We start from the raw sequence: 16,111 nt of genomic DNA, 5'->3' as shown, positions 1-16,111 counted from the left end.
GGATAGAGAATACTGGATGAATGAATGCATTGATGGATGGATGGGTGAAGGGGTGGATGGATGGCTTGACAAATGAGTGCGTCGAGTCATTGATTGATTATAATTCTTTATCAACAGATCATGATTAACTTAGAGCAGATGATGTCACTGCTGCAGACCCAGCAGCAAGAGATCAAGCATCTAAGACAGGAAATGAACAAAGCTCAGCTGAGTAACAGTATCATACAATCTACCAAGGCTAGGATAGACAAACTTGAGAAGGGGTTGGGCACCAAGCTTGATACCATTTTCACCAAGCAATCAGAACAAGAACGTATCCTTGATCAAGCAAAAGCAGAAATGACTGTATGGGCTCCAGTTTGGCAACGCGATTGACGTATAATTACGATATATAGGTTTTATTGTCTCACCTGCATAGCAGAGTGAGACTATAGGCGCCGCTTTTCCGACGGCGACGGCGGCGGCGGCGTCAACACCAAATCTTAACCTGAGGTTAAGTTTTTGAAATGACAGCATAACTTAGAAAGTATATGGACCTAGTTCATGAAACTCGGCCATAAGATTAATCAAGTATTACTGAACATCCTGCCTGAGTTTCATGTCACATGACCAAGGTCAAAGGTCATTTAGGGTCAATGAACTTAGACCATGTTGGGGGAATCAACATCAAAATCTTAACCTAAGGTTAAGTTTTTGAAATGTCATCATAACTTAGAAAATATATGGACCTAGTTCATGAAACTTATACATAAGGTTAATCAAGTATCACTGAACATCCTGCATGAGTTTCACGTCACATGACCAAGGTCAAAGGTCATTTAGGGTCAATGAACTTTGGCCGAATTGGGGGTATCTGTTGAATTACCATCATAACTTTGAAAGTTTATGGATCTGATTCATGAAACTTGGACATAATAGTAATCAAGTATTACTGAACATCCTGTGCAAGTTTCAGGTCACATGATCAAGGTCAAAGGTCATTTAGGGTCAATGAACTTTGGCCAAATTGGAATATTTGTTGAATTACAGCCATAAATTTGAAAGTGTGTTGGTCTAGTTCATAAAACTTGGACATAATAGTAATCAAGTATCACTGAACATCCTGTGCGAGTTTCAGGTCACATGATCAAGGTCAAAGGTCATGTAAGGTCAAAGAACTTTGGCCACGTTGGGGGTATTTGTTGAATTGCCATCATATCTCTATAAGTGTATTGGTCTAGTTCATAAAACGTGGAAATAAGAGTAACCAAGTATCACTGAACATCTTGTGCGAGTTATAGTAGTTTTCAAAATCAGCACTGCTGCTATATTGAATCGCATGATGCAGGTGAGACGGCCAGAGGCATTCCACTTGTTTAGTAAGTACGCCTCATGAATATTCATAGGGCACATGAAACGTTAGGATATAGCGTAATGTCCAAGACATTAGTTTAGCTCAATTGGTGTCATGTAATTAATAAGTCAACTGCAGTCAAGACCATTCGACACAGGTTTGAATCTCATGAATGATTTAATTTTTTTTTTATATTAGTATTGAGGCAAGATTCTGAAAAAATAGATTTGTATATGAATATTTATGACGACAATCACATCGGTACTGAATTGGAGCACATACAGTGCTTCCCAGCACAAGGGAATGAGTGTATGGAAAGCGAGTAGTGCTATAAATTGTGTTAGGGCCTTGTCACATCAAATGTGGAAAGCGAGTGATGCCATTGTACATGCAAAGGGCCTCGCCATTGCAGGTACCCAGAATATTTACTGTATACAATAGCCAAAAGAATAATCCCTTGATATTGTTTTGGTGAAAGATTAGTGTGAACTTACCATTTTGAATTTCAATTAACAATTTATTTCTGTCATTTTTATGCACATTGTTAGTGGAATGAATCTGTCCTTTGGCCATACTGTGCATTAGTGTGCAAGGGTATGTCTGACTACAGTGCTCTTGATGATATCCAATTTAACTTGTTGATATGATAATCTATTAGTGTGCACCTTTTATTTACAAAGGGACAGAGCAGTCACCTAGAACAATAATTTCGATGTTGCTGGCTTTCTGTAGTTGAAAATGAACTCAAGTTCAGGCTGGGCTCTGTGTTCAAATGATTTCATGATGTGAATGGTTCTGATTAAGGGAAAAATCCTCGCTGAAAATTGACTGGTCAATGGGAGGAACAGCTAGGTACAATTTTGAGAAAATAAGGACTGAAGCGAGGACCTTTGGTCAAGTAAACACCAGACAAAATTGGGATAAATTTAAGAGCATTTCCCCGTAATTTTGCTTGCATATTAATTTATTTTCATGTTTGGGTGAAGGCTGTATAAAACATATTTCTACTGGTAATTACTGCACTTAAGGTGCATCTGCAATCTCCTTTGCGGGAATGATAACTTAAGATTGTTGAAATATAGGAGGCTTTACGGTGTAGTGGTTCTGACTCTGGTCTCTTAATGAGAGGATCATGGGTTCTAGTCCTACTCCAGGCATTGATTTCCTTCAGCAAAAAATGTATCCTTATTGTGCTGCACTCAACCCAGGAGAGATAAATGGGTACCAGGCAGGAAATCATTCCTTGAAGTTAAGAAGCTAGTAACAGCTGCTCTGCTAAGGCCAGGCTTCGTGATACCTTGGATGTCGTCTTATAGAACCTTGCAATGTTGCTTGGCACCACCCTATTATTGTAGAGTGGTTAGAGACTTCTGATGAATTAAGGACGTTCCACAGTTATGTTTGTGCGCATTATGATCTGCGCATAGTTTACACTCTGCGCGCTGACGTCACAATTGATGAACAGGTGACTAATTAGCTGCGGGTATGAGCTGATTTTTCTCATCTTCTGCACTTTAACTGCAGATCTGATGCGTTATTTCATAAAGCTTAAAAATTGAATTATTCCATGGACCATTCAAAAAAAAATTCTCTACAATTTCAAAATACTTTACTCTGCAGTGCTGCCAAGAATCATGAATATTACCCCGAGTTTGAATAAATGGTAGAGTGGTTTTGATTTTTTATTCACATAGATACAAAGCATTCGGCGCATTTTTGGTATTTTAAAAAGCACATTTGCTCTGATAAAAATGCTGATAGTTTGAAAACAAGCACATGAACCTCTATTTTTTAATGTTTGTACCTCTTAGGTATACCTTCCTCTACAAATCTGCAATTTTTTGTGAAAATGACATGGATTTTGAATAAAGTGCAGCATTTATTGTACGTTTGTAGTTTGTTACTGAAATTTCAATTTTTTATGATTGGAATTTTGTTATCTTTTACACCATTTTTAAGAACTGACAATGCTGTTAAACTAAAAATTGCAAACAAATAGCACTATAAATAGATTCTCCATTCTAATTATACAATTATTAACTCTCTTGCAAAATTTGATGACTTTTTCATGTATTTTGACTGAGTAATAGAGGTTTAAACTCATTGTAGTAATCTTGGGCGGTCTAAAAATGCCAAATTCTTTTGAATGCGCAATTCTTATGAACATCAATTTGGGTGAACTTTGAAGCTCTATAGCAAAAAATCAAGCACATGGACCTATGTTAATTTTTGCATATTTCGAATATTAAGGTTCTGAAGTATCTATGTGCAAAGTTTGGTGAAAATGACATGGATTTCACTTTAACTGTGGAACGTCCTTAAATGTTACTATCAGAATGTAAGTGAAGAAGTGCTACAAAAACAAGTACTAGTACATGAATTATTATTAGTGGTAGTAGACGTAACCAAAGACCAGAAGAGATTTTCCTTAACGAGTATATCCAGGCCAAAGACTCAGCCTTGCTCTGCAGGAGAAGACCAATCTTGATAAGCAGAAGCAGGAACGTCTCCTAGAGACAGTCACCCAGACCCTCAAGCAACAGGTCACCAGTAGACTCGACAAGACAGTCCGTACAGAGATTGAGGCCAAGGTCGTGCCAGGTGAGGCCTATGTAACACATGATAGACCTTGGGGGGGGGGGGCAACTGGCAACTGTTATAAGCTACTGAAATCCTTGCATCTGATTGGCTGGGAGCCAATTAGTCAGTGCAAATCACTGACAACTCTTTTTTATGAAACTCCCCCCGGGATTAGAGATGGGTAATTCTGCATGAGAAAATTATCACCTCACCTCATAGCTAAAGTAAGAAGAATCAATCTCAATCATTTTATTTTCGTATAGTCCAGAATACACGAATCTCGATAAGAATCTTAAACATAAGCAAGTCATGCCATGATAATCAATATAGGTTTAAATCTGTTTGATTTCGCAAGACACTTGTGTTACCTGAAAATTGTTTAATTTTCTAGAAATGTTAAGGTTAAATACCACGATTCTCTAAATATAAGTGGAATATAAGTTAAAACGCAAAAGTACAAGTAAACAGCAAACTCTAAAAATATTGGTAACAAATATAATGTCCATATTGAATTCACAGGATATAAATGTGTCATGGAATGCCTTGGTGTATGTAATCTTTTGACTTGGACAACTGTATTATGATGTGTCTATTTAAAGCAGGGACAAACCACTTCAAGAAGGTTCTGTAGATAGATGGTCGGATTTTATATTATGAGGAATTGCCCTTTTTATATCAATCATCAGAAACCAATTATTTATTTTGCATCTGTGTATCCAGAGCTAACTAGAGTACTTGTTCCGGTCACTGAACAGCTGAATACGAGTATAGGCCAGAAACTGACTGCTACTGACCAGCTCATGAAGGAGAATATTCAAAAACTTGTCAAGTCAAAGGTAAGATTTCATCCATGTCTTGGTGTACTGGTTGACCTGATTTCAGTTGGCCTAATGGTGGTGGGTCTAATTCCCAGATTTGTTGACAATATCACTATGGCTTAAAGGGAAAATACTGTTTGAGAGAGATGAATGAATAGATGAATACACCTATTCAATAACTATTCAATATAGTTTTATTAACATTTTTTCAATAATTTTGAAGCACATTTTCTTTTATTAGATTATTTCATGTCATACCTGGAACCCAAATTAATTTTTGAAAAGATTGAGATCAATTTTCACTGCTTGCTACTTAATTCACTCATGAATTATCTAGCTATTTTTTTTTGTAGTGATGCCAAGAGTGTGTCAGAATCTCTCATACGTATATAATACACCTTACACATTTGTTGTATTTTTCCCCCAGGGCGTTGCAGATACCATGGGACAGGCTGCAGCGAACACCCTTTCAACCACCATTCAGAACACCTACCGAGAAGCTTTCCACAGTACTGTCGTTCCTGCCTTTGAGAGGGCGTGTTCATCCATGTTTGAACAGATTAATACCAGTTTTGATGCAGGCACAAGAGAATGTAAGTTTCTGAATATTTACAAAATAGGTTTGCAATTGTAAATTTTTGCATTTTTTTTTTGACAAATAAATACCATAGCTAAATATGCAATACAGGCATAAACAGCATTGAGAAAGTAATATACATGCATATGGAAGATTATTTGTGATTATTTGAAACGACCCTATATGTAACCTCATATCACCTACCCCCCCCCCCCAAAAAAAAAGAGAAAAATATAATAATGACCAAAAAGAGATATGCTGCATATGTAGCAAACATTTTACCTTCGGCTCAAAACTTTGCCCTCCATGGAGCCCCATGTATGTCATCTTTAGATATTCAATCAGAGACACTATAATGGATACAGGTGACAGTGATTAGTGGTGGATCCAGAGCAAATTTGAAAATAGAGGGGGGGGGGGGCAGATGACCAGTTTCTTAGATTTAGCTATAATATGTTCAACGTTTGTTGCAGTGCGTCATGTTCTATGTAGAAGTAAAATAATTCAGGCATGGACGCCAGACGTAGCTTTCAATCGTATCTCATTTAATGGCTAGCTTTTGGCCAGTACGGCCTTCATCAGGCCTATTTTTATCAAAACAAACAAACCAAACAGAACAAAACCTTACAAATAAAATCATAATAACAAAGTAAATAAATGGTAACATAAAGTACAGAACAGAAGGGTAACAGTAAAATAACAAAAGAGGGGATAATGAATTAAACGAGATGGTTGAGTACAATAGAAACGATTTGGTAACTTAAACTGTGAAGAAAGACAAGGTATTTACTGGCAAAGGAGATTAACTGAGGTTTCTAGGCATCTGAAAGGGTGGCTAGTCATGTGTAGTATGTACTGTAATTAAAATAAAGGATAATGATTCATGTGAAAAGACAACTAGTTTCAGTAAAACATACTAGATACATAAATATATTGATATATTCATTCGTTTACATAATATTCAAATAATCAAGATAATGGTCGTACAAGATATCTTTTAGGAACTTGACATTCAATGGTCTATTATGTATAAATATAAAAATATTAAAAACAATACAATCTCATGCGCAGGGAAATAAATTTGTATAATTCATATTAGTATTTGTTGCGGTAAGCAACATAAACATACAACCATAAATAGCAAGAAAATCATAAACAGTAATCAAGATACTACTGCAACATACTAAACTGTGTAGGAGTAAAGTGACATAGTTAAACTATATGGGTGCTGTGGCCTGTTGCGCCAGTTGGGACGGGTGAAACAGTGAAAATAAACAACGAAAGGGGTAGAAGAGAGATATGTAGAGGGTTCAATAAATGCCAAACATAATACAAGTATCTGTTGCATCAAATATGATCAGATAATGTTGAAAAACAGAAATAGTTACCTAATATTCCAGAGAGAGGGTGTAGAAGGTGGGAATGTATGAGGTCAAGTGAAGGGAATGTGAGTTTGTGTGCGTGTGTTGGGGGTATACGTGATGGATCATTGGTACTAACTGTCAACATGGATTCCATTGGGGGCGAGGGTGCGTAGAGTGGTGATCCAGTATGATTCTCGGTGTAAGATAATTGAGCGGTATTTGTTGTCTATCTGTTCTATTGCCATGATTGAAACATCGTTAATAGAATGATCAGCGAGGTTAAAGTGGAGGACATAGGGGATGATCTTAGTGTTGTGATTGGTGGTGGAGTTGTAATTGCAGTTTCTGATCTGGTGTTACTGAATCTGGTGTAGAGTGTGTTTCTGTTTTGCCAACGTATTGTTTATGACATTTCTTGCATGTGATATATATACATATATATGCATGTTGTCAACAGTTAACAACTTGCTCCTTTTCTTTTTTGTATCACGTTTTGTTTTACGTTATATTTGTCAGATGTGAATCAGCTTGAAGCAAATCTGGCCAAGACGAAGCAGAAACAGAGGGAGGGACAGGAGCCCATCATGAAGGAACTGAAATCAATGGTTGAAACACAAAGGACAAGCATGGATGAACTCAAAGCATCCATCTTCCAGAATGTACAGGGAGAGATCTCTGAACAGCTGCATACAACCACAGAAAAGTGAGTTTAGGGACAATCACATGTTTCAGTGAGTCAAAAATGGATGGATAGTCAATAGCCATGACAGATGATATCAAAATTCATCCACTCTCACATGAACACCTCAGCTTATCTTATCCTCCATCCACTTTCATGTCTTGCCTCTTAATCTCTCTTTTGCTCTCTCATCACACCTCTACTTTGCTTTATGGTTTCCTTTCTTTGTTGATTTTTCCAGTATCAAATTACCCCAAATCTATGATTATCATCATAGATATGTAATCTGGCAAAATCAGGTTTATACATTAGTATCCGGTAGTGAGGCATTACTCATCATTACATAGTTCTTTGACCTTACTCTGTGTGAGATGGGGTTGTTTTTTCCGAAATGTAAGCACACCATTACGAAGTAATGGAATACATCCAAGTTTGTGTCTTGATAGCTGAGGCTACATTTTTGCAGATATTGATTAAAAATTGTTACTCTTGATGCAGGGCAAGTTATTAGTTATTTATTTATTTTGCATTGATACATTGATATTTCATTAAAAAGCATTCTGGGTCAGATTTTGGCTATTCATTTCTCTGTTGGTGGTAAGGGAATATTTAACCTTTGTACACAGATGCAACTTTTCAGACTAAAGTCTTAATTCAGCCTTTTTCAACATATTTTTAGCCATAGAAACACCTTTTTCATTCAGGTAAGGGGTCGTTCTAGATGATTTTCAGAACTTTTTAATCAAACCTTCGTGGCATCCCTGCCTTTATGAACAGCTTTATGAAACAACGCATATGTTTGTAAGCATACATGAAATCTGTAACTGTTGGATGAAAAAGCAAACACCTAACATATTGTCTACTGAATTCTACGATTTTGTAAAGGGACCGCTTGGTTCCAGTGAGTAGACAAGTGATTAGCTATTGGAAGAACTTGACCCATTTACAGGTTAAAGAGAGACGTGCTGGACAAGGTTCAGGTGATCGTCCAGGAGGAGATCGGGACGGCGCTCAAGGCTCATCAGGCAACCCTCCAGCAGGATATGATGGCTGCTATCAGGTCGCAGGCAGCCACACCCATACCGCAGGCACAGGACATACAACACATACAGGCCAAGATTAAACAGTTGATAGAACAGAAGCTTATCAATGCAGCTTTCCAACATGTGAGTAATGCTAGGGATGAGGATAAGATAGAGGAGAAGGGGAGATGGGAGCAGGAGATGGACAAGATATGAGAATTACATGCCGGAGAAATAGGAGGAGAAGGTTAAGTAGGAGAAGTTTAAGTAGGAGGAGAAGTAGAATGAGAAGGAGGAGGTGGTGGAGGAGAGAAGAGAAGGATGGAAGGGACAAAGTAAGGGGAGCAGGAAGAGGAGAAGAGATCCAAGGAGAGGGGAGGGTGGGAATTTAAGCATTGGTGAGGAGTATTCAAGTTTATTGTTATATTTTAACTGCTTGATACTAATTTTGTCATGCTTCGATTGTCTTCTGTCATCATTTCATGCCATCTTCCTTTTGGTAAATTTCTCATCCCAGGCTCTGAACGCATCAGACCTTCGAGTGGTGGTGTTCACGTGTAACGAAGTGACCCCTGACACTATCTTCACTGACGGATGTCTGCTGGAGCAGCCTGTGCTTCTTTCTCTCATCCAACAGCTTTCTCAGGACTTGGGATCACAGACCAAGATCAAGTGCACGTAAGTATCTCACTTGATGGGTGTTTCACAAAGCTGAACGACTGGTAAAACCTTTTGTGTGACTTTGTGTTCATGTAGGGAGTGATTTCAAGTTTAAGTTTGTATGGTAGGGGGTCCTAAAGCTACAAGGTCCTAAAGCTACGCACCACTCATCACGCATGTAATTTCAATTGCAAAATGCGCACTCTGTGTGTGGAACTGTGTGACTACAGCGTGACAAACAATTCCTATTCAATTTTTCTACAGAGGCTGAATTAAATATCTAAATGCAGAGAAAATCTACAATTGTTTGTAATTTTGGATTTATATAGACTTGAGTTTCATATTTTCCTATAATATGAACATATTTTAGAAATTGGGGCACATGGATTTTTTTTTTTGGCATGATAAAATGAGTGCGTAGCTTTAGGACCCCTCCTAATTCGGGCGGCGAAATCAAGAGGTGCCCGGAAAACACAGGGGATTTTCGTATTAGTGATATTTTCTTCTTGGCTAATGATCTTTAGAAAGTTTGCCATAAATAAGTGAAAGATAATTTGTTCAAATATTGAAATTGGCATACCTTTTATCGTTTGTAAACAAAGTGCGTAGCTTTAGGTCGCCCCATCATACATCCTTGTGAGTACCTGGGTCCCATTTCATTCAGACTTGTTATTATAACAAATGCACAATTTCTATAACAAATTTACTATCAGCCAATCAGACTGGAGGATTTCAATAGCTTTTAACTGTTAACAAGTTTTATGAAACAGGCCCAAGCTATTTACCTCTGATTTTTCTCTTCCCCGCAGATACATTGATGAGGCATTGCTTGCCGTAGACACCACCTTCCCAGTAACAAGAGAACATCTATCTGGTATCATCACGGAACTCTGTCGTCAGATCACCATGGTCCTACAGACACAACCAAACCATCCCCAGACTAAGCAGCTCAAGAGGGTCCTCATGCAGGCCCAGTCCCTCAAATAGGATGTAAAAATGTTACTTCCCTTGAATTAGAAGTTGAGACAAAGTCGTGCAACCCTGCTATAACTATTGATTTTGAAATGGAGTCCTGTGATATGTGCTATCCACAGACAAAAATTGTTTTAACACACCAATACATCAAAACATAAAAGATGAAAATTAGATTGCAAAAGATATGTGATGCTATTTCTGTAATGCACATTTTCCTCTCGGTATCTGGTATATTGCAAGTGGCTTTATATTTTGGACAGACAACACTAACAATCACACATATTTACCTGATGCATGCATCTAATATGTATTTTTTTTTTTTTTAAGACTAATCATTTAGTTCCATGCTTATTTTCTTTTTTATCAAAACTGTCACTAATCTTTCTTGTTATTAAGGAGACTGAAACCCTTGTATCAAGTTAGCTTGTATGAAAACAGAAAATCAAAGAATAAGATGAATGAAAGTTTGAGAACAATAGGACAAACAATAAAAAAAGTTATGAGCATTTGAATGTCAAAATCATGACTGCTATGGAGATCCTCCCATTGGCATTGCAACCAAGATTTGTGATGTCACCCCCTTTTAACACTGATAATATACCTCCAACAGACAATTTGCTCATTCTTATGATAGTACAAACCCCTTTTTCAATGATTTCATTGAATCTCTGTAACATCATCTGTGAAAAAAAAAAAAGTAACCTGTGATCTGTGGATACATTTCATATATGTTGCAATTTTAATTAAAATATGTAGAAAAGAAATTGGGAATTTGTACAACAAATTGAATATAACTCACATTGGTCACGTTGCCCTTGGGAGGATGTCAACATCATTAGTGATGTCAACATTTAAAATCTTATAACTTTCTTATTGTTTGTTCAATTTTTCTCAAACTTTCATTGATTTGTTTCTTTACTTTTTTTTCTTCACACAAACTAATTTGTTCCCAGGGTTTCATTCTCCTATAATGAAGTGTAAGGGAGACAATGCTATTGGAGTGAGGTATGATTTATTTTTATCACGATCCTATCTGCATTTGGGCAATTTCATGTAATACACATATGATCCCTATATGCAGAACAGTACTGCATTGTTTCATCTCCACTTGTCATATGAATAGGTTTCATGCTCTTGAACTATCATGGCTTGACCAGTTCATGAAATAAGTAGATATTGAGGAAAGTGGGGGTTGAAAAGTATAAAAACAGGTTCACTATTTTAGAGAATTGCCCGTATGCTTTGCTTCTGGCTGGCACATGATACAAATGTGCCGTCATCATTTATCAAGGCATTGTTGCCATGCATTCACATAGCACTTGATAGATCATGAAATGGTATATGGCAGTGTGCTTTAGTTTTTATTCATGCACTTACAAGCAAAAAATATATATTTTAAAGCATTTTTTTTAACACCCTTAAGTATTTTTATCTATTTTTTTTTTATTCTTTTTTATTATCGGGGCCCATATTCATGAAGCTAAATAAGTCTAATCACACCTAGTCGCATAGGCTACAGTACACAAGCAGGTGATTACTAGACTCAATGGCCCGAATTCACAACGGTGGTTTTGAAAACCCACGGTTGAGTCCATGGTTTATGCAGATTTCCTGTATAAATTACGCTTATTTTACCGCGTATATTAAAAATGTCCAATGCTGTTGCGCGCTTTTGTCACAGTGCGCCAAATTGACGCCTGTTGCCGTGGTTATCCACGCTATTTTATTCATGAGTCCACTATTTGAAGAGTGGACTCATTACTCAAAACAGTGGACTAATGTATAAAATAGCGTATCTAACCATGGTAACAGGCGTCAATTTGGCACACTGTGACAAAAACGCGCATCAGCATGGGGTTTTCAAAACCACATTTGTGAATTCGAGCCATTAAGGTCTAATGGATATGGAGGGCGTGGGGGCCCGTAACACAAATCATTGTAGAAGAATATTCTTATGATTGATTCCATTGACTACAAGGTACAATCAATCATGAAAATCAAGCGTATGATCAATCACTGTTACTAGACCCTGTTCTTTTATTATTCATTATGCTGTGAAGTGCCTTATCAAGTACAGTAGCAAAACAGCTCGTCTAAATACAGTCATCAACCTGTAAGGCCCTTGATTGTGATTTGTGAAAGAAGTTCTATGATTTCGGCCATTACCCACAATGCATTTCCATATCGATCTATACTATTGGAAACTATAAATCATAGAATTGAAGGTTTTTTGTGAAAAAATTAAGATTTCATGCAAATAGGTTACAAATTTGATATCTTGGATGTATGCTGATAAGCTGCCAATATTCCGTACATTTTGTTTGGGCTTGGTATTTTGGATGAACAGAGTCAGAGAAATGAAATCATATTTTTTCTCTTGCTCATTCTCTTTTCAGAGCTTATCAGAGGTTTTCTCGTTCTCAAAAAAAAATCTTGATAGCATGATTGTTTTTCAAGAAAATTAATACTATGTGATAGAAATCATGGCAATATATATATACTTTTAAAGCTGTTACATGATGCAGTAGATAACAATATATATTGTATGTGCACTGCTCCATTCAAAAAGCAGGCATATGTATGAAAAACTTAAAACTGATAGTTGGCATCTGGCCTGCTCATTCTTATATAAGGTATTCTTGAATACAATCTCATGGTATGTTTTGATTAAATGTAAATTACCTTTGTTTTATTTGATAGTTGAGATCAGTGAATTACAAATTCAGTGTTTTTAATTAACCGTGGGTTAACATTTACCAGTACATTACGTCCCACGGAAAGTGTGCAAGCTGTATCATTTTAACTTCAGTTAAATCCAGTGACCGTTGTAATAATATATCTGTAAAGCACTTTAGAGACGGTCATAGTTCGGATAAAGTGTTTAGTATGAGCAGAATATTATTATCATTATATTGTTTAGTTGTTTCAGAAATACACGTTTGGTTATTGCTGATACAAGTTATGTTAAGTTGTTCAGGCCAAGCTCTGATGTAATGACTTGACACTTGATTGTTCATTGCTAAACTTGTGTTCTTTTTTAATAAACATGTTTATATTGAGAATATTACTATTCGTACCGTATTCAGAATTCTCTTATTTTCTACCTGAGATTCAGTTATGGCAAGTGGTAAGGCAATGATGTAAATGTGGTGTTATCATATTCTTTTATTGATTTGTGAATGTTTTTTTACTGTTCCTTATTTCACCGTGGACAATATTTTGTATTGCTAGACCCGTCAACCAGTACACTTTTCATTTTCACCTGCTTGGTATCATTTTTAAGACGAAAATACTAGCATACATCATTCCTCTGTCTTGATACATTTTTTCCCATGTTACTGCCAATTACCCTGAGCAGGTCGAGCGTTATGACCAATATTTTTTTTTCACTCTGCATAGCATTGTAGATTTTTTGTATCATAAAATAATTTCTGTTAAAAAAAAGACCAGCTTTTTGGATCGCAGAATATTATTTTTCATTCACAAAGGTTTACAATTGAACATAATTTTTCTCCAAAGCCCCATTATAACATTGCATGAGTATAGGTCACATTTAGAAGACATGATTGAAAGGGAATGTCCATTCTAGATGATGGTAATGCTTGCTCTCCATACTTGAGATTGAATGACTCGATCAATCACATTCCTTTGTGAGATGGGGTCCTGTGACAGTGAAGAATCATAAAATATCCTTCAAAATCTACCAAAGATATGAACATGTTCCAATCGAGTTGAATGCAATCACATTAAAAATCAATACTACTACTACTACTACTACTCAGTGGCGTAACTACGGGGGGGGGGGGGGGCATGTGCCCCCCCCCCCAATTGGCTGGCAAAAAAAAAACACGGGGGGAAAGGAGAAAAAGAGGGAGAAAGGAAGAGAAACGTAGTGGGGAAAGAAGAAATTATGTTCCATTATAAATGTTATATTATAATTATGTTATATTACATGAGAAGCATTTTTTCATAACTTTATGAAACATTATTTGCTCAGGGTCTATGTCTTTATTGTTCCTGGTGCTTGCATAGACTGTTTAACGAGATATATAATCCTGTTGTACTTAAACCTCCCATTTTCAAATCAATATACTGTACACCAAATATATTTCCTCGCAATTCGAGTTATTATTATTTCATGTAGTGACATTTGCTTCTTTTTCATGACTACTTAAAGTAATTGCCCTATTTAAGGTCTTAATATAAAACATTTCCTGTCCGTGCTAACGTTCGCATTAGTTGATTGGTGAGATGTCTGCTCTTCATGAATTCCTAAAATCAGTCTTTAAAGTGTCAATTTTTCTGATCTCGATATAAAAATTTTCAGCTCGCGCTTCGCGCTCGCACCATTTGGTTAGTGAAATATGTACGGTCTTAGTGAATTCCTGCAAACTAGCCTTAGAATGCCCCTCTTCAGGTCTGAATTTCCTAAATTTTCAGCTCACGCTTCGCGCTCGCAGTATTTGATAAGTGAGATGCGTATGATAATCATGATTACCATGTCTACAAAAAGTGCTAAATGTGTTTAGATGTAATTCTAACAAAATCAGCAAAGGATGGCACTAGCATTAGATGACTATGCTGAGATATGTATACTCTTAATGGATTCCTAAAATATATTCCCTGTTTGGGGTCAATATATACAAAAATTTCAGCTCGCGCTTTGCGCTTGCATTGTTTAGCGAGGCATGCAGGTATGTATCATGATTACAAAAAATTTGCTTATAATGTCCCTTTTTAGGTCTGAATATTAAAAATCTTCAGCTCGCGCTTCGCGCTCGCATTATTTAATCAGTGAGATACATATCTGTTTAATGGCACTGTATGTCCTTAAAATGTCTCTATTAGGTCAGTATACCTGGCAACTTCGCGCGCTCCCTAAGTGACTCGAAATTTTTGCTGGTGCCCCCCCAATGCCGTGACCCACGGTACGCCACTGCTACTACTACTTATAATAATAATAACAATATTATAGTGATAAAAATAATAAACATATTCACAATAATGATAATAATAATACTTGCTTATATAGTGCTTAAAATTGAGAGCGCTCGACAAAAATACAGCATAATATGGACAAAATGTATAAGGGATGCAGGGCCTTTGACATTGACACGAGGCCCATATAGCTATAAAACATCCACAACAAAATTATTTTACCCAATTACATATTTATTCCATTTATCTCTAGGACATTGAATAACCATATTTATCTTTCACATAATTAGTTAAATATCTGTGTTAAATAAAATATGAGAACAGGAAATGGAAGGAGAGAAAGAAAAACAGAGAACTAATAAAATTAGTCATTGGTATGCCCAGAAATGTACTTTGCTATGAAAGAAGAAGACAAATATAAATTTAATTTCTATATCTTTATATACATCTTTGTCAAGGATATTGCACAAAGATGATGAAAGCTAGCATCCTATTAAAACGTAGAATATAATCATTGTTTTCTTAAAATAAAAGTGAACATAAATCACTGACCTAGCAACACTAATCTGACATGGGCTGATTTTTAAATTTCCCTCTCAATTAATTATACTGAAGTTTTCATGGTATATTCAGTATATGAGACTAAAGACTAAGTTCTTTCACAATAATATACAAAACATCACACATAAGCTCTTTAAGTTGGACTGAGTAAAGTGACTCCTCTGAATTTCTATGAAAACAAAGACTAACTTTCATAGATCTAATATTGCTAAGATTGTCACCCATCCAGTCCATTACAAATTATGCACTTGGGCTGATTATGGCTGTGTGTATATAAAAGAAACAAAAAGTAATTCTATTGAAAGGCAAGGGCTCGTCAATGGCAACTATGGCTTTAGTCATGTCTTTAAACTCATCAGTTTCATCAAACATTGATTCAGTGATTCATTCCAGGAACCTTAATTGGGAAATACAAGTATTACTTTCCTGAAGGTTTAATTCATGAAAATTAATTTTGTAGATTGGAAACTACTGTATATTATGGGGTGCTTGCCAGAGGGACGTCAAGTTTCCTTAGATAAATCCTCATTATCAACATTGTATGAATAAGCACAGGTGCAAATGATTTGCCTAGTATGAAATAGGTGATGCCCCTATTTGTTCA

General features: G+C 36.3%; 1 protein-coding gene across 3 annotated transcripts in view; it reads left to right on the top strand.

Annotated features, from left to right (window-relative positions):
- The window catches only part of LOC129253802 (enhancer of mRNA-decapping protein 4-like), a 42,245-nt gene extending 29,170 nt beyond the window's left edge, over positions 1–13,075 (top strand). For 2 of the 3 annotated variants that reach the window (XM_064095389.1, XM_064095388.1), the window contains 8 exons: positions 118–313; positions 3,779–3,934; positions 4,634–4,749; positions 5,159–5,324; positions 7,189–7,375; positions 8,301–8,517; positions 8,891–9,051; positions 9,843–13,075. In XM_064095389.1, the coding sequence (XP_063951459.1) occupies positions 118–313; positions 3,779–3,934; positions 4,634–4,749; positions 5,159–5,324; positions 7,189–7,375; positions 8,301–8,517; positions 8,891–9,051; positions 9,843–10,020 (1,377 nt within the window). In that variant the 3' untranslated portion in view covers positions 10,021–13,075. The remainder of the gene's footprint in view (positions 1–117; positions 314–3,778; positions 3,935–4,633; positions 4,750–5,158; positions 5,325–7,188; positions 7,376–8,300; positions 8,518–8,890; positions 9,052–9,842) is intronic. The other variant, XR_010292693.1, reaches the window with a different exon arrangement.
- The last annotated feature ends 3,036 nt before the right edge of the window (positions 13,076–16,111 follow it).

This window comes from Lytechinus pictus, chromosome 2 (assembly GCF_037042905.1).
Source record: "Lytechinus pictus isolate F3 Inbred chromosome 2, Lp3.0, whole genome shotgun sequence".
Classification (NCBI taxonomy): domain Eukaryota; kingdom Metazoa; phylum Echinodermata; class Echinoidea; order Temnopleuroida; family Toxopneustidae; genus Lytechinus; species Lytechinus pictus.
The sequence above is the reverse complement of the archived record's forward strand: the minus strand, read 5'-3'. Positions and strand labels throughout refer to the sequence as shown.